Below are 23480 nucleotides of genomic sequence, written 5' to 3' on the forward strand. Positions count from 1 at the left end.
TCAAAATGGAAGAAATTACAGCCAGCACCTCTTTTAAGCGTAAGAGTGGTCAAGTGTTGAAGAGCAAAGAAAAGGCTATTGTTATGAACGTGTTTAATTATTTAAAGCAGAAAAACCCGGGTAAAAGTGTAAGTTGGGTTGAGTTGGGATGATGATGATGATATGGAAAGAATTGATTCTTTGGAGTGCGATTGATTGTGTGGTAAGTTTATTATTATTATTATTATTATTATTATTATTATTATTATTATTATTTATTAATCGTTGTGGTGTGAATTTCTTTTTTTATTACGTGAGTTGGCAACATCAGTCGGCAGTATAATAGAAGCTCGATCTGTTCTGCGTTTGTTTTTAATGCTCAACTTGGCATCGCTGTTCCCATAAGACCAACAGTCCACTCTTAAGTCTGGATAAGCTTTAGTGAATAAGGTGTTCTTGTCCACCAAGACAATGCTAGACATACAGCAAAGATGACCCTGGAGGTGATTTCTTCTCTCGGCTGGGAACTACCACTTCCAGGGTATTCACCAGACATTGCTCCATCAGACTACTATTTTTTTTTCTATGGACAACCATATGCGCAATCGACAATTCAAAACTCGAGAAGAGGTTAAAAACACGGTGACGCAGTTTTTGAGTCCCAACACAAAGATTTCTTCAAAAATGACAGTAGGGTGGGCCGAAAATTTTTTTTTAAGATATTCAGCATTGAGTAGTTATCAAAAGTTGTGCATTGGTACGAAATAAAGCCATGTCAAATATGTTGATTTTAAAACAAAATTTAACCGGGCCCCCGTGGCCCTAAAGTTCTAAATTTTTGTTCAAATAAAATGATTTTAGGTAATAAGAAAATTTTACCAGACAATACTATTAATACATAAAACATGAAGTACATGCTTTTAATCTACGCAAATAACTATTAAGAGCTTAACTAACTTTGATAACTACCATATTAACACACGAAAAACCTTCGTGTTGAGCCCACCTCAGAACTCTCAAACTTTAAGAGAATATCACTTTTTCGCATCTGGATGCAAAATACATAACACTGGCTTTCCGAAGGCGGCGCTTACATTGCTGAATTCAAATAAACTAGAAACAATATGGCTCTGAGCCTCTCTTCCTGTATTGTCTTGCCTTCGAATTAAGCATATGATTTTGAATTACAACTCAAAATGCAAAACGATCATTAACCCCATTAAGAGCCAAATTAAAGAAATTTAAGATCGGTGCTCAGAAGTTATGTGATATTTTCTCTTGCAAATGCTGCAATAGATTAACCTGTAAGTGTGGTAAATTAAATTATATATCGCTTTTGGAGTGGGAGCTCATATTAGATCAGAGAAATCAGAGATAAATGACAAGTTGCAATGTAGATGAACCAGAAACCCATAGGCTCAAGAGAAAGCATGACACACAGATGATTATGATGCTGCGGTACCAATTACAAGAGGGTTACAATCGTTAGCCTCAATCCCGCACTTGGAACATACATTAAGCGCTTCCACCCCGAATACAGACGATGAAGAGTTCGCATGGAGCTATCGTTTAGAGAATAAAATCTAAAGTAAACCTAAATAAACAATAGTGAGCCCTAAACAAATAAGTACCGCGAAAGATTTAACAGGTATATCGAATAGGTCGGCTGCTAAAATTGTATCCGCTGTTTTAGAAGATATGAATTTACTGAACAAAACTAAGACAAGGTAGTAGATAAAAACAAAATCCGTACGAAACTAGCAAAAAGGAAAAAGAAAAAAGAAACCCTCTACAGTGTAAAGCTACTAATTTTAAGGGTCTTTATTTTGATGGCTGAAAATACCAAACTAGTTCTAATTGACAATTGCAGTAGGCAAAGCACTGAAGAATATGCGGATTATATCGACTTGACTGATTTGTCAGAAGTAATAGTAACGAAACCTCCAATTTCGGCTAACGTATCAATAGAAGAACCAACCGAAATGATTGTAGAAAAGAGGAGGTTTCAGTTTGTCACGTTCCCCTTCCACACACAGGCTTTGGAGAGGTGTCTAAATGTAGTAACATAATCTTCTTCAGAAGTATGTGGTAGTGTTGCACGAGACGGTTATATTCGTGCAAAACTGGAAGCACGAAAGTATCTACCAAGCTTCGGACATAAATCTCAATATCTTGTTCCAAGATTCAACTAAGGAGCTTTAAGTAAGAGGAAGGTGGGTGGGAGCAACTCGCTGTGTAGCCATCTCCACGTGGTGAGTTCTGGGCTGGTTTGTTGTTTGTTGGTCAATTTTTCAATCTTACCTTATGTATTTGTGTCCGTACTATTATATCTACTACAGTGAAACCTGTCTTTAGCGGAATCGAGCGGGACCTGCAAAAATTTCCGTTAAAGTCAGGTTTCCGCTTAGTGGAGGTAGACTTTTCCTTTCTTAAAAAAAAATTACATGCTTATAAAGGGGCATACTGAGAAAATATATTGCTGTACGTACATTGTTCGATTACAGTACTTCTTTCTTCTACGAATAAGTACACAAAAAAAAAAAATTAAAATGAATACAAAATATGCTATGCACACGTTTCCTTTATTTCTCTAATAGCCAAGCATGGTTTTCTGTGTACATTGCTGCTTGGCTGCTTGACTTTCCGCATACACTTTACCTGAGAGATTATACTAAGTGAATCAGAATCATATTTTCGTAAGGCAAATTTTTGCAGTTCCTTTAAACTTCTGAGAGAATCTTGATAGGTATTTATTCTACACTCTTCTTGGAACTCTGTATCGTATCCCTCTTCTTCCTCTATCTCGTTTACTTCTTTCCGACATTCCGTATGATTCTTGATTAAGTTGCGGGGATTAAGGACAATTTGTGGGGGTGAATATGAGTAGTGGTTGGGGAAGGTCAACACTGTCCAGAAATATTTAACAAAAGAACGAACATTTTATCGCAGACAGTGTAATGTATATGTCTCACAGAATGTCTAAACATCTTTTAAACGCTGTAGTCCGGAACTCAGAATTTTCCGTTAAATGTTTATTTTTCTTTCCGTTGTCCGCGTAACACAGTTTCCGCTTAATGAAGGGAGTTTTACACTGTCCAAAATTCATGGGGCCGTGAAATATTTCCGTTTAAGACAGTTTTCCGTTTAATAAAGGGTCCGTTGAAGACAGGTTTTACTGTATTATATCAGACGAAGAGCTGCACATCACATCAGAACATTTAAAATCCTGGGGTCAAGTTAAAGTATTAGGAATCTTAACCAATTTTCTTTACATACTTAAAATAATGGTATATATTTAAAAAAAAAAAAAAATAACGTTTTCGAACCCGCAGGGCCTGGTGAAATATTTTTATCTGCCTCTGTTTTGGGGAAGAAACATAGCATTATACAACTTTTGCACAGTACTCAAACTTAATTTTCTGAAAACAAATACACTGCTCCACAAAACTTAAGCAACTCGAAGAAAGTGGCAGAAAATAAAACGACACGATCACTGCACCAAATATAATGAACAAACAGACGGTCCAGATGCACAATGCAACACAAGTGAAGACGAACAATACAGTTAGGATGTACAGGGTGACCAAAAAGTTCAGCACTACGATACCTCAACAGGTGAAGCTGGGTTGTGCGAGGGCATAGGCAGTCAATATGGCATGTAACCACCACGAACAGCTATACAGGCACGACATTTGGCCTCCATGCTGCAAATCAGAGTGTTAATCAAGTCTTGCGGCAGATGGCGCCACTCCTCGAGGAGAGCTGTTTGCAGGTCAGGGAGAGTGTGTGCTGGTGAACTGCGCTGCGCTATTCGCCGCCCAAGAACATCCCACACATGCTCGATGAGATTTAAGTCCGGCGAATATGCAGGCCATGCAATACCCGTAATGCCTTCGCTCTCCAGATACTCGGACACACGATGTGCACGGTGTGGTTGGGCATTGTCATCCATGAACAGGAAGTCTGGGCCAAATGCTCCGCGGAAATTGCACACATGTGTATTGAGAATTTCATCCAGGTACCGTTGTGCTGTCAAAGTGCCATGTTGCACAATATGGAGGTCGGTTTTCCCGTCCAGCATAATTCCACCCCACACCATAATGGAACCACCGCCATAGGAGGGCCGTTTAGCAATGAAGTTTGGATGATAGCGTGCTCCTGGCTCTCTCCACACTAAAGTCCGATCAGAATCTGACAACAGTCTGAATCTCGACTCATTGGAGAACATGACACGCGCCCACTGGTGTTCCCCCCATACAACATGTTCCTGACACCATGTGTAACGCGCACGTTTGTGCTCCAGTTTCATGGCACACACAGCGCAGGCCTTTTTGCATACAGTCCTCCTCTATTGAGTCGCCGACGAACAGTTTCACGACTCACGCGTTGTCCTGTAGCCTGAAACAACTCATTGGCCAGGTGAGAGCATGAAGTTTGACGGTTACGTTTGACAGAAATTGTGAGAAATCGGTCCTCGACGGCCGACGTCTTCTTCGGACGGCCTCCTCCATGACGTCTACTGACTTCACCTCCATTTTGAAAGCGATTGCACAGCCTCGACACAACACTTTTTTTCACGTTGAATTCCTGCGCCACTTCCACTTGCGATCGGCCGAATTCCACCGCCCAATTGTTTGCCCGCGGTCAAAGTCACTCAAATGTCGTCTACCAGCCATTGCAAGGTGTGTACCCCACACAAGAACCATTAACTCAATGCTTGGAGCCTCGGACACTACTGGGCTGTGGTGTACGGCTCATGGCATAAGTTGTTCACCGCGCTTGCAACGATGCTGCTTATGCGATAGAGTGGGTGCTCGACTTGCCTGTGTGTGTCTGTGTATGTGCATGCCACTAACCAGTGTTGAATGGGCCCCACACGTCACTTATACCACGTTCTCTCGGTTTTTTTTTATTTTTTTTAGGCTCAGGCCCGTCTTTCAGAACCGGTATCTGAAAATTAAAACCGGCACGGGTTATCATCATTGCCTTTTATTTCTTTAATTTATTTTGTTTTGCATTTTGAAATAGGTGAAAGACGCAACTATCTACTAATACTATTTCCAGGGTATTTGACCATTGATCTTGACACTAACATGTTCTGATACTAAATTGTTTGCTAATCAAATCAAGATTATCTAAACTCTTTCTGATCTGCATTGTCATTTCCTACCTCTGTTTGGTATTTTTATTTATTTGATTTTGATCTTGTTAGTATTTGGTTAGTTACTTCTAACTGTTTAGCTACTTCTATTTTTGGTATATTTATGTCTGTACGTATTATTATTATTATTATTATTATTATTATTATTATTATTATTATTATTATTATTATTATTATTACCATTCTTCTTCTTATTATTATTATTATTACTATTGGAGTTATTTAAACTTTGTTTCTTTACTTAGCTTGGTTGAGTCCATATTTATTAACTATGATTATAATGTTTTATTTTTTTTCTTAAATATGCTTTATTTATTTATTCTATTTCTTTTTAATTTAATTTAATTTATTTTATTTTTGAATTTAATGTTTATTTAGTGTTTATTTTTTACTATGTTATTTCATTTACTTTGATGGACTTCTTCTATCTTCAGGTTTCCCCTGTATGAGCTTGGTTTTCACCTGCTATTTCAAGTTTCTCTCCTGTGATCATATTTAATTCTTTCACTAATTATACACTGGGTTTTCCCTGTATATTTTGCCCGTTTCACACACTAAGTTGACACATAAACCGCATTCACCAAAACACACTAATCTTCACTAATCCATACCGCATTCCTTTTAATAGTCCTTTGAGTCTTCGTTTATTGAATGTTCTCGTGGTTGCAATAGATTTCCTCCCAATAACACAGGTTTGAGGTCCAGGGCCCACTCAGAGTACTTAGTGTGGATCCTGGTCCGAGGTATCCTTCCACCTGTGCCAACATAGGGATCAATCTCCATTAACATACCGTTATTGAGTCATTCACGAAGTAAACTTGTCTCCTATGGGGACATAGTCACAGCCAACACGCACACGGACACACACATGGACCCGCCACCCGAAGGAAAGACACTTCCAAAAACACACTCTAGTGCGTCCGGAGTTCCGTTCCAAGTCACCTATGCCTGGAGACGCACTAGCACAACTACACTCGTCCTCCCCGGCAGATACGGAGTTCCAGTATCTTCCACGAGATGTTCTGAGGTCTCCGGTCCTGAGGAGAAACTGGATTCCATTCATCCTTCCACATTCATTCTGCTCTTGTTTTTCTTATGTGTTTTTCTCTATAGAATTGTTCTTTTTTTAGTTTCGAGTAAAGGTCTGTTATTTTCTTCAGGATATTGTAATCTTTCTCGCTTCTCATTATATCAGCTATCGTCTTCTGTCTTATGTCCACTCTTTCCTTAAATAACTCTTCGAGAAAGGGGCACCAGAGTATATGATGCTCTGGTGTCCCCGTTTCACCACATTCACAAATTGAATTGTCTTTGACCTGTATTTTTTGTAGGTAGGTTTCATATGGACCATGTCCCGTTAAGAAATGAATGAGTCCTGGGGCTGGGTCAAGAAACTTTATTTGTTCTCTGATTTCTACCGTTGGTATAATATTTCTAAGTCTTTGTGACTTAGCAGAGTGCGTCCATTCAATATTCCACATTTTTTTGATTCTTTCTTCAATCTCTTGGGCGCTTTCAAAAACATCACCCAACAGTGCCCTTACCTCTTCTCTATTATTCCTTTTCATCCAATAATTTGCCGCTCTCTGTACTGCTATTAAGTTCAAAGGCTTGACATCAAGTAACAAACACAGGGCATTGTTGGGGGTGGTGCTATATGCACCACTTAATCTCATCAGAAGGTTTCTTTGTGGTCTGATAAAGTTTTCTTTTATTCTCTTGTTTTGAAGCAGTCTGTGCACCCATATGCTAGATCCGTGAGTCATTGTAGCACATAGCAGGGTTTCGTGATACAATTTTAATATTTTGTTAGGCAATTTATATTTATTTTTACCTAGGGTTATCAATTTATTTGTCACCTTATTTCCTCTCGTAACGGTTTCTTGAATGTGTTTACCATAGTTCAGGTTTTCATCGATTGTTACCCCTAGGTATCTAAATTCTTTAACTCTGTCTATTTTATGATTGCCTAGTTTTATTTGTGGGCCTCTATTCAATTTTCTACCGAAAAGCATGTATTTTGTTTTTTTTTTTTTTGACTGATAATTTTAGTTTATTTTCTTGACCAATTGTTTAGGTCTTCAACTATTGCATTTGTTTTCATTTCTATTTCTCTTCTTGAATTGGCTGATAATATTATCGCAATATCATCTGCAAAGGCTATTATTTTGTCTATTAGATTGTTAGCATTTAATTTTTCTAGGCAGGTTTGTATCAAAATGTCCCACATTAAGGGTCCTAATATTGAGCCCTGTGGGCAGCCTTTTTCATTACGAATTTGCAACTCCTCTTGCTCCATTTGTACTGAGATCCATCTGTTCCGAAAATAGTGTTTAATGATATTTATCAAATAGGTTGGCATTTCTAGTTTAACTAATTTATCGACCAATGATGGGACCCATAGGTTGTCAAATGCTCCCTCTATGTCTACGTAGAGCGACAGGACATATTTACTTTCTGAATTACTCATTCGAATTTGTTCTATGTACTTATTCAGAGCGTCTTCTGTTGATCTGCCCGCTCTGAAGCCAAACTGTAGCGTATCTTCACTCATATTCCTATGTTTGTTAATCCTATTTGCTATAATCTTTTCGTATATTTTACTTATGTTTTTTAGCAGGCAAATTGGGCGATATGAGCTTACATCAGTTGGGTCCCTGTCTTCGTTTTTTAGCAGGATTATTAATTTTGACATTTTCCATGAGTCCGGAAATTCTTGCCGTTGTAGTAGTACATTGCAAAGTCTTGTCAGGTACGGGGTCCATATTTCTCTATTTTTCGTGAAGACTTCATTTGATATTTCATCCAATCCTGGTGATTTTCCTGTTTTTAGTTTCCTAACGATGTCTTCGATTTCTTCATTTGTTGCCATGTCTTCCTTATTTACCGGTTCTACTTGTGTCGGCTCTTCGAATTTTCTTCTTATTCGTTTCTGATCTTCTGTTTCATCTTCCATTATATCCTTCGGGAAAAACTTTCGTGGTAAATTTTCAATGGTTTCCTTTCTAGTTACTGTATAAGATCCGTCATTTTTTCTTAACGTGCAAAGTGTTAAGGGGTTTATTTTCTTCATTATTAATTTGTATGGAAATCCCCACTGATCAAGCTGTATGTTTTTGGTTAGGAATAGTTCCCAGCTTCTTTTCTTTGCTTCTATGATTTCTGTTTCATACTCTTCTCTCGGGTTGCTTAAGTTTTGTGGAGCAGTGTATTTCAATAATATTTTCACTACTCACAACCATATTTTTTCAGTATTAACGTTCTTTCGGGCTCCCGGGGCCCGGTTAAATATCTTTTTATCCGGCTCTGTTTTGGCGAGAAAACATAACATTATAAATTTTGCACGGTACTCAAACTTAACTTTCTAAAAAATATATTTCAATAATATTTTCACTATTCACAACTCTTTTTTTTTTTAAAATAAACGTTCTTTAAGGCCCCCGGGGCCCTGTTAAATAACTTTTATTCCAGCTCTGTTTCTGTGAAGAAACATAACGTTATACAACTTTTGCACGGTATGAAACTTAACTTTCTAAAAATATATTTTAATAATATTTTCATTGCTGGCTACTTTTATTTTTCAAAATTAGCGTTGTTTCGGGCCCCCGGGGCCCGGTTAAATATCTTTTTATCCGGCTCTATTTTAGTGAAGAAACATAATATTATACAACGTTTGCATGGTACTCAAACTTAACTTTCTAAAACAAAAGTATTTCAATAATGTTTTCACTACTCGCGACTATTTTTTTTCAAAATTAACGTTCTTTAGGGCCCCCGGGGCCCGGTTAAATATCTTTTAATCCGGCTCTGTTTTGGTGAGGAAACATAATATAACATTTTACAACTTTTGCACGGTACTCAATCTTATTTTTCTTAAAAAAAAAAAAAAAAAAAAAAAAAAAATCGGCCGTTTTTGGCCCACCCTAATCTACAGGCTTGTAAAACGATGGGAGAAGGTTGTAGAAGCGGATGGTGGATATTTTGCGAATAAACATAAGGAAAACGCATTTTTTTGAAACTTTTCTTTTTTGTACTGAAACTGCACGAACTTTCTTGGTTACCTGGTAAAACAAGATTTTATGCAGAAACATAAGTGAAAGACAAGCGATTGATGTGAAGACTTCATAATGACGTGATACACCACTGTTGAAATTTCTTATGATGTAAGAAGGTAATACTTTTTATCATTTTCATGTTTGGATTTTGATATTTAGGAATAAATGAAAAGCATATTTAGCGCTTTATTATGAATTCTAACATTGGATCTATTTTCTGTGGATGTATCCCTTTTTATGTTATATTTCGGTTGCTGTGGTCAAACGTATCAACCGACCATGTTGGTTTGTTTTGATTGGGATCCACTACAATAGTGAACATGATTTTAATAACGATCTATCAACAGGGATATTTTAACATTTTTACCCCACATAACTTGGAAATGTGGAGTGAAACGGTACAGGTTTTCATTTTAAAAAGTATTTTATTCGAGTTAGGGATTTTCCAGAGTGAACAATCTCATCATCATCATAAATTTAACGGCATAGCAAAATGATAGACACCGAAGAAGGACGAGAGGTCTTGATGGTTTGTTATAAAAAATTTAATACAAGATGTTAATGTAATATGTTATCTTTTTGGATTTGCATCCTATAGCATCCGTTAGTAAATAAAAGTACACCAATACATATTAAAGAATTGATTGTAGTGGCTTAACATATAGGTAAATTATATAAGGACATGGTATACTTCATGATTCAAAGAGAAAATTTAGACAGGACAATACGTGTGTCATCTCATAAAGAAACTGTAATTTCACTATTTCGTTAAATATCATTGCATGCTTTTCTCAAGTATGAGAACGAAAATTATTATGAAAAGCTATTTGTGCCCGTATGTATGACTGCTGCATCGAGGTTCGTGAACGTAGTTGGAGGTTAGAGAATGTAAATTCATAAAATTATTAAATATTAAATTTTTAATATATCTAATTCAAATTTAGTATCCACGGTCCAAATCAGTGCATTTTTGTTTCAGGACATTGTAAATGTGTTTTAAAATGAATATCTTCCAACGAAATAAGTTAATTTGCTATATAAGGTGAATCTGAAATAATAATAATAATAGAATGATGTAGTTTAATGTTACTCTATTAGAATATATATATATATATAGAGAGAGAGAGAGAGAGATCGATGAAATTGAACTTAAATGTCCCTTTTTTGGGTTATAAACTCCGTATGCGTAAATTTAGGATTCATACAAAATAATATTCCATGCATATATTACGAAATAAATATATATACACCGTGGAATTGCTCAGTCGTCCGCATTACAGGATTATGTACAACATTTTCCAAAAATTCAAGAGGAAGGTGTAGTTTGAATGTGTATTTTTATGTATTGTTTACTGAATTGAAAATAAAACTTTTATTAATATTCAAATTCAAAGTTGTTTTCTACGAAGTTAATAAAAGATATATTTAGAACTACTTTTTTGAAATGATACTGAAAATATTTCCCTTGGGTGATGACTTAAAAAAGTATGGACGCTTATCCCAAGTGAAAATCCCTTGTACGCAACTGGAAAGCGCGCATCACTTCGTTTTCATGGGATGGATATATATATATATATATATATATATATATATATATATATATACAGGGTGTCTCACCTAACATTGCGACCTGAAATATTTCCGGAATGACAAAGAATGTGACAAATCTAGTTACGCAAAAATGTTCCCATGTCAGGGGCCTATAAAATTCTGTAAACAACAAGTGCCCCCGGAAGTCCCATCATAGGGTCCCAGGACCAACTTGAAAGTTTTAAATAGAAATCCCCTATTTTTATTGCTGGTTCTGATTCTGCGACCAAAAATACGCAAATTTTACTTAAATACTTTTCGTTATAGGCGTAGATAGCGCTGTAATCAAAAAAAATCATCGTACGCTACCTGGGATTGATGGTAAACTAAATGTCTCGAGAAATACACGTGGAATTAAAATGCACGAAATACGTGTCCAATATTTTAAAAAGACTTAGCATAAAATAAAATTGCTTTCATTTACATTTCAATGTGACCGTGGTAGACCATTACGATATGGGTAGGAAAGTTTGTGTTTTGCAACAAGAAACATCTTCCCTAGAATTGTAAAGGTCAAGTAGACTATGTTCGTTAAATATTACGTGACACAGACAGATTAAATAAAATCATTATTTCACACTAGTAGGTAAAAGCAAAAATGACAAAGGAGATTTCACAGAAGAACAAATTTAGAAAACCGAATAAAGCGCAAAGAAACTTAATTGATCTACAGGACTATTGTAAATGAACCTCCCGATTTCAGAGGTTAATAACTCACGTGTGTTTAGTCAAAATGACATGCTGCTTATGTTAAATGACAGAAAACTCAAAATTATTTTTTGTTTGTAAATACATGCGTGTCATGTTCCTTGTCAAAGTTGCTCAAGATGAGTGTAGTTTGTAATTCAACATACATCAGTTTGATAGTCTAATTCTTAGCACACTCTTTTTTACATTCCACAGCCAGGAGATCCATCTGCTTCTTAAATGCATTGTCAAAGTTCAGTTTAATTGTTAGGGATGGGTGACTGATACACTTGAATTTAACATAACTCTAACTTCGTTGAAAATTCCGTTTCGCATGAAAGTAGAGAATAAATTTTAAAAAATGTGCTGTCTTCGCTCCCTGATATCTAGATTTACTGTTACCCTAGTTACGGAATGCGTAACTACACATCACCTTTACTAGCCACGTAGTCTTTACCCGTTTTTTTTTTTTTTTTCTTTCTTCGAAGAATTTGATTATCATGAGTCTCCTTGCCTCTCACGACTGTTGCCTAAAATTAGCAGATGAACAAAGTGTAACTGATGTTTCACAGCATGTGATCAAACTGCGCACCTTTCTTCGTATGACAGTGAGAAGTTCAATGGTTAAACACAAATACCGCATTCCTGATGACGTCCAGCTCAATAAGAGCAAAATCATCAATAACCCTTTGACGAAGATTATCCAAAGTGGTTGGTATTGTTTGATATACTCGGATTTTTAGACAAACCCAGAAAAAATAGCCTAGTGGCGATAATTTAGGGGAACAGAGAACCAACGGCCTACTCAATATCACCTCTTCTGCAAATCCGTTATTTAGGAAATTCCGTTATTTACACGGTTGTGCGGTCCTGCACATCTTGCTGAAACCATCTGTGGGCAAAATTTTCTTCTGCAGTGTCTCTTATTGCTGGAACTACTTAATTTCGAAGCATCTCCTCACACAGTTCAGAAGTCAAATTGTTATCAATAATAATAATAAAAAAAGGACCAATTATTGTATATTTAGCACTGCCGCCCAGATATTCAACTTTTCAGGATGTAGAGTGTTTGAAATTACCAACGAGATTGCTGTCAAAACGGGACTTCATTAGAGAACACATTGCTGGTAAGAAAAGTAGGATCATCATTGATTTGTTTCATCATATCTTCACAAAATTCTACACGGCGATCAAAGATATCTTCATTCAGCTGGTGTATTAGATAAACTTCGTATGGGTGGAACTTCATTTTCTTCATTCTTTTCGCAGAAATGTGACTGATGTCATGTTGTTCATCAGCTTTATGAATGCTAAGTTGACTATTTTCAACAAATAACTGTAACATCAAGCTGTTTGTCGCCGATTTCGGTCGACCAGGAATGTTACAATCCTTTATAGTTACCGTTTCCTCGACGCGTCTTACGATGCATTCAACAGTAGATCTCGAAATGGGATTGTGTGGAACGCGATTTTTTTTCGTTACTTTTACTTCAGCACATGATCTTTGGTGATTGCCCCAATCTTCGTATCATCGAGAGCGTTAGACCTTTACTTTGAGAGCTCTAATACAAACCAGTTGAAATACAGCTTGAGTGTTCAGAGGTTCTCTGTAATAATGCTTACTGCTACCAATATCTAATGGCTTCTACGTTGCTGTACCGTAATTTACAATCAACCATAAGAATTTACAGAACATGACATATTTGTGACATATATGGTCTTCTGGTCAAATTTATTTGTTCCACTAAGTTTATAAGAGCACATTTGCTCTCTTAGATCTACGGATCAACTTTACATGTTCATATTTATTTTCACTTCTCAAATGGAATTACATGAAGTTTCAAATCAAATCGTAATTATACACATCTACATCACCATAACAACAAAATGATGATGTCCTTTTAAACTTTAATAGATCCACCAATCAACTTTACGTGTTCGCTTTTACTTTTACCTCTCAGGTTTATACATATCTACGTAAACATGACAAAAATTAATAACTTAATTCTGTTTTGACACTATGTCCGATTATCAAGTGAAACTTCATGTCCCAACGGAAAGCTAGAATTAATCAATTTTCATAGTGTCCACAAGCTCACAGAAAAAAATCTCAGTTCTTGAAGAATATTGTTACATACATGTTCGTAACTTTACTTGTTTGCAAGTCTTAGCACCAACATCACACGGCATGACCAGTTCTTAAACCAGGTTTTCATTTATCAACCTCAGGTGACACACAATGATATTATTATTGCGATTTATGTGTTATCTAGGAGGACAACGAAAAAAAAAAAAAAAAAAAAAAACTAAAAGTTGCGAATTTTCGGTCGCAGTATCCGAGTCTGCATTAATGTAGGGAGTTTGTATTTGGAATTTTGGGAAGATGAAGGCAACTTTATTTTATGTTAGTTGAATAGATGTTTTAAAATGATTGGACACTCTTAAATTGCAAGTGCAGTTCTCGAGGTATTTACTTTATCGTCAGCCTTAAGTGTGTGACGTGATACTTTATTATTATTATTATTATTATTATTATTACAGCTTCATCTAGTAGAACAACGAAAGAGTATTTCAAGTAAAAGTTGTTTCGATCGCAGAATCAGAATTTGCAATAAAAATAGAATGTTGCCATTTAAAACTTTCAATTTAGCTAACGGTGCCCCATGATAGACCCCTGTGGACACTTATTGTTTACAGAATTTTATAGGCCCCTGACATGGGTACATTCTTACCTAACTAGATTTGTCACATCTTTTGTCATTTCGGAAATATTTGAGGCCACAAAGTTAGGAGGCATACGTACGACGATTTTCATTTTTTTGCGATTACAGCGCCATCTGTTAGAATAACGAGGGGCCGCGGTGGCTCAATGGTAGAACGTTAACCTCTGGTGCATAGGGTCCCGGCTCCCGCCAAGTGAACTTTGTGGTGGACAAACATCTTGTGCGTGGGTTTCCTCGGAGTTCTTCCGTTTCCTCCTCCTTTCTTCATTACACCATTTCATTCATTTCTCACCATCAACGTCTCCTTTAGTCAAACCGACATAAGTGTGGGACGTAAAGCTCAAAAATTTCATTTCATTTATTAGAATAACGAAAAAATGCTTCAAGTAAAAGTTTCTTAGTTTTGATCGTAGAATCGTCTGCAATAAAAATAGGCGGTTTCTATTTGAAATTTTCAAGTTGGCCCCTGGGGCCCTATGATGGGACCCCTGGGGGCACTTGTTGTTTACAGAATTTTATAGGCCCCTGAAATGGGTATATTCTTACGTAACTAGATTTGTCACATTTTTTGTTATTTCGGAAATATTTCAGGTCGCACAGTTAGGTGAGACACCCTATATATATATCGGCGCGGATCCAAGGGGGGCTATAGCCCCCCCCCTGACGCTCATGTATACACTGGATAAAATGGGCTTCAATCCTGATTTACACTGAATAAAGCGGCAAACTATGGTTTAATCTCAGAGAGAGAGAGAGCAAGAGCAAGTTATTGAGAGATATTATTGTTGAATGTTTTAATATTATTATTATTATTATTATTATTAATTTGAAAATTTTCTGCACTAGGAGAATTCCTCTCATAAGTGGAATTATGATCAGTCTTACGTGGTCCTCCTTTCTCAGTGTATTTGTTATTGTAATCCCACTATTAAGTTTCCTCACATATTTAATGAAGTTATAGATTAAGATTGTTGAACAATCAAGTTTATCAAGAAATCAGTTTGTTTTGACTAAACACGAGTGAATGTACACTCATATCCAAAATGATTGTCGCATATCTTTTCTTGTAAGAATATAATTTGATAATGATTTTGCAGGGTACTTTTAATACTAATACAGTGTGGATAATCGGGAAATGTATGTTTGTGGTAAATTTCATAGGAAAAGAGTTATAAATGCGAAAATTAGAATGAGCAAAACAAAATGTTGCTAAATGGACAAGGAAGTTTTATTTTCGTTTTATTATTCTTATTTATTGCTCTTTTGATGTGAAATTTGCCACATACGTGTTTTTGCTGATTATACACATACTAACATTATAAGAAATACTGGGCGAATTCGTTATCAAATGATATTCCTACAACAACATATTTATAGACATGCGACAATAATTTTGGACATGAGTGTACCTGTATCAAAATATTGAAGAAATACATAGTGAATGATTTGTTTTATTTCAGCTTTTTGGAGATGGCAGCACAAATATGTTCAGCCAAAAAGAGCAGGAATAGCGCCTTTCCTTCATGTGACTTTTGGTGCTATGGCGTTCTTCTATCTTATTAATATGGGGAAGATCAGTAAGTATAAAATGATAGATATATTTCAACATTGTAAAAACTTTATATTATTATTATTATTATTATTATTATTATTATTATTATTATTATTATTATTATTGTTATTATTATTATTATTATTATTTATTATTATTATTATTATTATTTATTATTGTTATCTGTCAAATAACAAAGCAGTAAGAGATACAAATGACTAATACTCCCAAAAATGAATTAGCGCTATCTGTTGTTGTGGACAACCTTATATAATGTGATGTATACAGAGCAAGTACGTTTCATCGCGGACGGACGAAAACAAAACACACACAGTACTTAGAAAAAAATACAGGGTGTTTCAAAACGACGACGACGACGTTTGGGAGGTGATTCCTGACACCAAGATAAGACGACAAGTATAAACCAACCTGGGTGCACAAATGCTTCCTTTCGGAGTTATAGGCTGCCGAAAACTTGAAAAAATTAACTTTAAAGATCCATACCTCCAAAATTACAGAACCTACCATAGTTGGGTCAAGACTTCACTTAGAAACTAATATGTGCGCTATCCAAAAATACATGTTTCAGAATCCTAAGGTACTCATGAAACAATTTTTATAGAGGCACTTTGGATACAGGCATATAATTTGAAGTACTGACCAAGTACCTCTCTAAAAATCGTTGCGGAGGTACTGAAGAATTCTGAAACATGGATATTTGGATAGGACCCATAAGCCAGACTACGTAAGGTGAAATCTTGGCCAGACTACGGTAGGGTTCATAGTATTAGAGCTGTGGACCTTTAAAGTTCATTTTTTCATGTTTTCGGCAGCCTATAACTCAGAAAGGAAGCATTTGTGCACCCAGGTTGATCTATACTTTTCGTCTTGGCGTCAGGAATCACCTCCCGAACGTTGTCGGTGTTGTTTTGAAACACCCTATAGGGTGTCTACTGACCTGGAAAAAGCCCGGAATTTAACAACAAACCTGGATTTTTCTCAATGTTACTTTTTTCACTGCATACAATAGAAAAATCCTCTTTTCTCAAAGGCTTATGTTTTGTGAGTATGTTGATGGCGAATACCTGAGCTGAGTTCTATCACTGCTTCCACTTGCTTGTGACTTTTTTCTTTCTTATTTTTTGACGCTTTCTTTTGCAGTTTCCATAGAAATAGAAAGTCTTTAGGTGGATTTTCTGTCCATGTTTTATGTGGCAGTTCGAAAAGATTTTTTGGTACAGCACAAATATAGAAATCAGGTAAATACTGGAAAAGGAAATTTTACGAAAAAGTAAGGGACCAGTCAGGGAATGGTACTTAAACTGGAAATCAAGGAAAAGTGAGAATTTTTGCTCAGGATGTGCAATGCTCATGGTTTCTGCTTCAAAGTTACGAGAGCCACCAATTGTTTATCACCAGAAGCATGGCCAGTGAAGCTTCGAGAGTCACGAATCACACTTGCTCTTGAAGCATTTGTAGAAAAGCAGCAAATGGCACCTATAGTTTCAGACATGGTGAAACGAGAGTATTTGAAATTGTGTTCGAATCCTGAAATTACACAGAAGTTGACAAATTTCAGTCAAAAAAGACGAGAGATTAGATTCTTTCCTACATTATTTATTCACTAACACTGCAGTAGGAAGCAGCTTCTCCGTTAACAGAGTGCTTCGTGGAAAATCTACAGGACAAGAGCGCGGTTGCTTAAAGAAGTATCTTGGATACTGTATGGTGCTGGAGGGATATCGAATGTTAATATTGCAAAAGACAGTGATTCATTATGTTGAAATGCATCAAGCAGAAAAATGAGTATTTGAAAGACTGTACTGACAAACAAGACAGAAAATATCAAAGAAAGAAAAGACTTAAAGAGAAAAGAAAAATGTTAGAAATAAAAAGGAAAAGGCTACTGACTGATGCTGAAGCTAAAGCATTTGTTTTGGATGAATCAGCAAAAAAGTTAAAAGCCACGTTGAACTCGTAAAGTATAAGAATCAAGAATATAATGTTGTGTTCTGCAGTTTGTTGTTTGGCTTACACATTGTGTGAGTATGAGAACCTGTTTTTATTAACAAAGGAAGAAAGTTGTACTAGAAATTGTACTCAAAAAACACCTATCTTATACAGCCAGGCTTATTTTTCTTATCAGAAGTGAAAAGTAATTTACTTTTTATGTAACTACTTTTGGTAAATTTTAAAGAAATTGCATGAAGAAAATTAATTTTAAGTCAATACAAAACAGAATATGTTGTATTTAAGCAACTCCAGTCTTAACACATTTTTGTTACAGAATACAAGCACAAAGTACTAAAGTAACCTAAGTAGCTAGAATTGCTTCTTTCAGTTCAAGGACTTCCGAATGTTACCTTTGGACCAGGGCTAGGATGGTTGTTCTAAAGAAGTTACTTCTGAATCCAGAATATTTTGTTTTGCTAGCCACTCCATCTTTGAGTAAATTTGTAAAAATGAAATAATTAGATATTCCCCATCCAACAAGAATAGTAACATGTAATCGTAAATTAACATGTGCCAAAAATTTAAATTAATCTTTTATAACTTCTTCACGTAGTAAAACCAAAATGTTAAAAAGTTAATATTATCAAGGGATATGAATCACTCTTTAGTTGCGAATTCTGTTTCCTATTGTCAGTTACTGCACGTTTTACTCAACTGGCCTTCTGGTAGGGGATATTAACAGTAACAATTTTTCTTTGTTAAAAAAATAAACTTGGAAAATAATATAAATAGACCTGAAAAACGTGAAAGAAGCCTAGAATTTAAAAACAAACATCTAGTAGACACCCTGAAACAGTAATAAAATAAATTTCTAAGCTTTATAATTATTGCCAAATGCTGCCCTCGCATTTTAAAGACAAAAGGAGGAGAGCAATTTTTACTTGTTCAGCATGGCAAGAAATCCCAAATTACAGCTGTTGTAGAGATTAGTCTTAATATGGAAAATAAAAATTAAGGAGCTGCAGTTGAGAAATAGTTTGAGAATCAAGATTAGGGATATCAGGTATACAATTGAGTGACTATGGGATCCATCAAACAGGTTGTCACCTGCACACGTCAGTTTATATTTAGATATAAAGTTACGTTGACCTTATACGATATCGTATTAAGAAGTCAAATCTTTGATAGAAGTATCTTCGAATGTTTCATTTATTATCAATTAAGAATTTTCAGTGCTAATAAAAGTGTTTTCCCTTCCTTTTTAGGAAAACATAAGAACTACCGGTATCACTGGTGAAGAGGATTATGTGGTATGCATATGCTGCCTGTTTTCTAGTGCGTTAGTCGTTACTGCATGTGAAAGGTATATCTTCAACTACCTTCTTGGTGATGATGTATATAGGTGTGCAGATTAATAAAATGTTATGTCATAATCACATGTTTTTATTTTCTTCTGTTTACCGTGCTTTATGGATAGAAGACGAAATTTTTTGCGATAAAATACTTGCAAATTTAACAGTATTTTCCCCTTTTTGTTTTATATTGTGTAAAGGAAGAACTATATGCATTTCAGATGGTTCTTACTATTTCATTTTCCTGTTTTCTCAACAAAACCGTGGTACAGGTACCAATATGTATAGGTACTTCGAACGAATGATTTTAGATAAATGTTGACCCATGACTCACTGAGACACGAGTGTCTTCAGAAATTTTCGAGTGTCTTCAGAAATTTTCACAGAGGCTGTTGTCTCGTTTATTCGTAACTTCTTTCTACGTAACAAAACACCACCACCAATACCAAATTATTCAGAGGCCTCTAAGTTATGTTCGGTAATATTAACTTACTGGATATGAGTATCAATTAATAGAAAAAAGGAATTTCCATTATTTTTTTATTTATTTTTAAAAGATCAGTTTGTGGATTGAACAAATGTTTCTTTTACATATGTAATATTAACTAAGTAAATGGACATTGAAAAGTTCTTTAAGCCACACCCACTGAAAACCCCCACCATGTTTTTGCGTGGTGCCCCAGAGCGTATCGGAGGTCTAAGAGTATTATAATGCAAACGACGACATTATAGAACTGTACTATAATAATTTGCTTCCTACCATTCACATTAAAGCAAAATCACTGTTGCCGTAGAAATTTTAATGATAACACCCATCGTTGAATTTGATGAGTTTAATAGGGTACATTATGGTCTCCTTATTTCACGATTACAAGGAGGTTTAATTCTGTTGCTATACTTGTTATTGAACCACGTTATTATATACAATATTTAATTATTCCAGGTACAAACTAAAGATACCGAAGCGAATTTATTACGTACGATTAGTAAAAATTTAGCCTTGGACCATTACAGCTAATTTATATCTACTACCAATTTAAGCTTTTATTTCATGAAGTATTTTATTCAAAGAAATGGCAAATTTTGAGTTGTGTTGGCAACAGTAGGCGTTTGGTAGCACTGAATAACGTATGCCAGCCTGTCAACGACATTCTGCCATTTAATTATTATGAATGCTTGGAGTGGTACGCAACGGGCTTTCGCGATCAAGGCGTTTTACAAGAACAGTGACAGTGTGGGCACGAAGAGAATTTCGCCATCATTTTAATTTAGGACACCACGTTCGTGTTCTATCAGCACATGCAATTGAAACATGGATACGTAATTTCGAGCAAACTGGTTCGGCAATGAAAAAGAAACCTCCAGGCCGTGTGCAAACCGAAAAGAGTAACCAAGAATGTTTGCGTAGAGGAGGAGTTCACCTGCAAGAGGTAATCTTAAAAAAATAAATTGTACTCTATGTATTCTAAAATGGCATTATTTTTACTATTAAATGAGAGGAATGTATTTTTTAAATTTGTTTTCATGAAATAATTTTCGAAATTTCCCTTTTTCGAATCACTCTGTATAATTTAGATAATAAGCGCTACAATTACTACTACTGTAGTATATATCAGTTTACGCATAAAATGTACAGGGCAAATGCAGTATTTCACTTTTCACACCCCACACATGTTCAAGTTTGTAATATATGTAAATTTAAATTTTAATGTAGAATTATCGTGAAATCTATGTAACTCACATGTCCCATTTTATGCCCAAGATAGTCCAAATTTCCTTCATGTAAATCGTCCAATTGATCACTAACCCAGGGCTCATAGTGAGTCTTTTTTTTTTTCTTTAACTAAAAGTTACTTTCTTTTCTTTTCTTTCTTTCTTTTTTTTTTTTTTTTTTTAATTTGTAACTAAAAGTTGCTTTTTGGGAGGTAAAGTGACTTTTTCGTGTGATTTATGTTTTGCATTGGTAGTTTTCTAAGAAAAATATTATAAAAATAAATGGAAAAAGGCAGAAATTTGTTACTTATTACTCTTTTGAAACCTTCAGTACTTGCAGCCACGTGTGAAACATTCAGCTTTATTCTCAGTTTAGCTTTTATTCTTTCTAAAGCGCTCTCAGGGTGGGGTTGAGAATCCTTCTGTGTCTACTCTTCCTTCTATCATAATAGTCTTTTAGTTTTCTCTCGTAATAGTTAACGCTCCACTCAACGTTGTGTGTGTGTGTTCGTGTTGTTCATCATGTTCGTTGCTTCTATTATGTTCTTAAGAGTAGGTGATGAATTTGAATATTTCATTGCTTTCAGAATTCTCAATGCTGTTAAATATAATGTCTGGGATGAAGAAATTCGGAAATAGGCCAGAACTAGTTCCACTTACTCAGAAGCTTCTTACCGGTACATCTAAGTGTGCTTACCGTAACTACAAAGCATACTTAGAAAACCTAAGAAAGGAGGAAGCTCAAAAAGAAGTAAAGAAGAAAAAATGAAACAAAACAACAACAAAGAGAGAGGTGATGGAGAAATTGACAAAGAAAAAAAGGGGCATGATGAGAGTTTGGTCACTTTTCAACTATTTACAAGAGATCAGACCACTATGAGCCCTGCTAACCTCTTCGGTTTCATTAAATGGAACACATTAGGTATCTTCGGCTTTCCTGTTCCTTTTCAACTTCCTCTAATACTGCCAGTATTTCGTGTACAGATAGACTAAAATAAATTGAAAGAAAAAACAAATTAATGTACTGAAAAATAAAATTAATGATTAAAATACGTCAATCAATATGTACAAATCTAATATAAAAATTCATTGTAATTATGGCCAAGGCCAGATCACAAGATCACATTTTATTGAAAGGAAAGTGTTACAAAAACTGTGCCACATTCGAACACAGTTAAATGACATGCTTTTATGTAACACAAAGTATAAAACTTGCCATTCACACAGCTAGTGTACACCTTTCTTTCAAGAAGATATGATCACGTGATTTGGCCAGTAGTAAATATTGAATTCACCGAAGAATTTAATTAACCAACTTCTGGCAACACTGTCATAAAAGCATGTTTATCAGTTGTCTTTATGTTTCAAGAATGACAGATAAGACTGGCCTTGTTTCCGTGGAAGAAAAAGTAACTACTGGGAAAAGAAAATGCTATCTCTTGAATGACTACAAGTGGTACAAGCGAACCAATGAATCTATAGCAAACAACCGTCTCGTGCATGGCATCCAATTTATTGGGCAGCCAAATATTTTTTATTGTGTAATTCATAGTATGACAATTCTGGAAATATGTAGTATTGATTGAATTCTAAAGACATTTGACTCTACAATAACGTAAATACAAGGAAATAAATCGAGGTAGTAACTATAATAAATTTCTTAATAAGGAAATTTCTTACCCCGTGCGTGACTCAACGGGACTGCAGGAATTCATTTTCCCTTCTCGTTTACAAGTGTCCTGTACCCAGAGTTGCCAGAATGTGAGCGAAAAAAGTTACTTTGAGTCTATACATCAGGTTAAAAAACTTTCGGCATGCAGCAAATGATTTCACTTTCAAATAATTCTCCATATTTAAGTGTACAATTTATTGGATGCTATGCACTAATGGGTTAATAGAGATTTGAGAAATGAAAAATCGGTGCTGCGTGTAAAGAATTCAATTTACAACTTGTAAGCTTGAATAATCAGTTTTCAGAAATAGTTCTTCCATAATTGTATAGATATCCGTTCTGTGCAATATTGTATAAAGCTATAATTATGCATTATTTCACAGTATCGTGCTGAATAAAGGCAGACGTCGTCTGCAGAGACACGATGACGTGGACCAATAAAATTTCTTTCCCTGAAAATTAACTTTTTTCCCCTCTGATCTCTCTAAATATTGAAAGCTCTTTGAAGAAATATTTGAAGGGACATTTTATACCAATGTTCTACATTTACGTTTGAATTTAAATATTAAATCCGTATTTTAGTGGAAATACCCATTCCAGGAAGTAAATGAACAGGTCTGGGCAAATTTTGCATAATAATAGTGACCACTGAAATACTAGTCCGTGTTATTGAAAATATTCAGATCTGGTCATCGCTAAAAATGTTTGCAGGTTAATTGATAAATACCCTACTTCTGAAATAATGAAATGCGACTACGATATTATCTTATTTTCTTGCAATTAATGAGATCGCTATCTTTAAATTATTTTCAAATTGCCTCTATCAAATCACTTTTCTGGAATCGGAGTATAGAGCAATAGGGTTAGGCCTGCTATTCGTATGTGCTCCGATCTTTAACAAAAGCCTTGACGAAAGCAGTTTTAAAGTCGTAAGTTCAATAAGCAATCATGCAATAATATCCATAGCTCCGAGAAAATTGCCCATTAAAAAAAAAAAAAAAAAAAAAAAAAAAAAAAATCAGGTATATAGTGTTATTGTATTG

General features: G+C 35.3%; 1 protein-coding gene across 1 annotated transcript in view; it reads left to right on the top strand.

Annotated features, from left to right (window-relative positions):
- Positions 1-19133, top strand: part of LOC145664616 (putative ATP synthase subunit f, mitochondrial) — a 32833-nt gene extending 13700 nt beyond the window's left edge. The window contains exons 3-4 of the mRNA XM_081731434.1: positions 15656-15772; positions 18966-19133. Of these exons, the coding sequence (XP_081587560.1) occupies positions 15656-15772; positions 18966-18997 (149 nt within the window). The 3' untranslated portion in view covers positions 18998-19133. The remainder of the gene's footprint in view (positions 1-15655; positions 15773-18965) is intronic.
- Positions 19134-23480: the final 4347 nt, after the last annotated feature.

This window comes from Thermobia domestica, chromosome 11 (genome assembly GCF_964235325.1).
Source record: "Thermobia domestica chromosome 11, izTheDome1.hap1.1, whole genome shotgun sequence".
In the NCBI taxonomy this organism is placed as follows: domain Eukaryota; kingdom Metazoa; phylum Arthropoda; class Insecta; order Zygentoma; family Lepismatidae; genus Thermobia; species Thermobia domestica.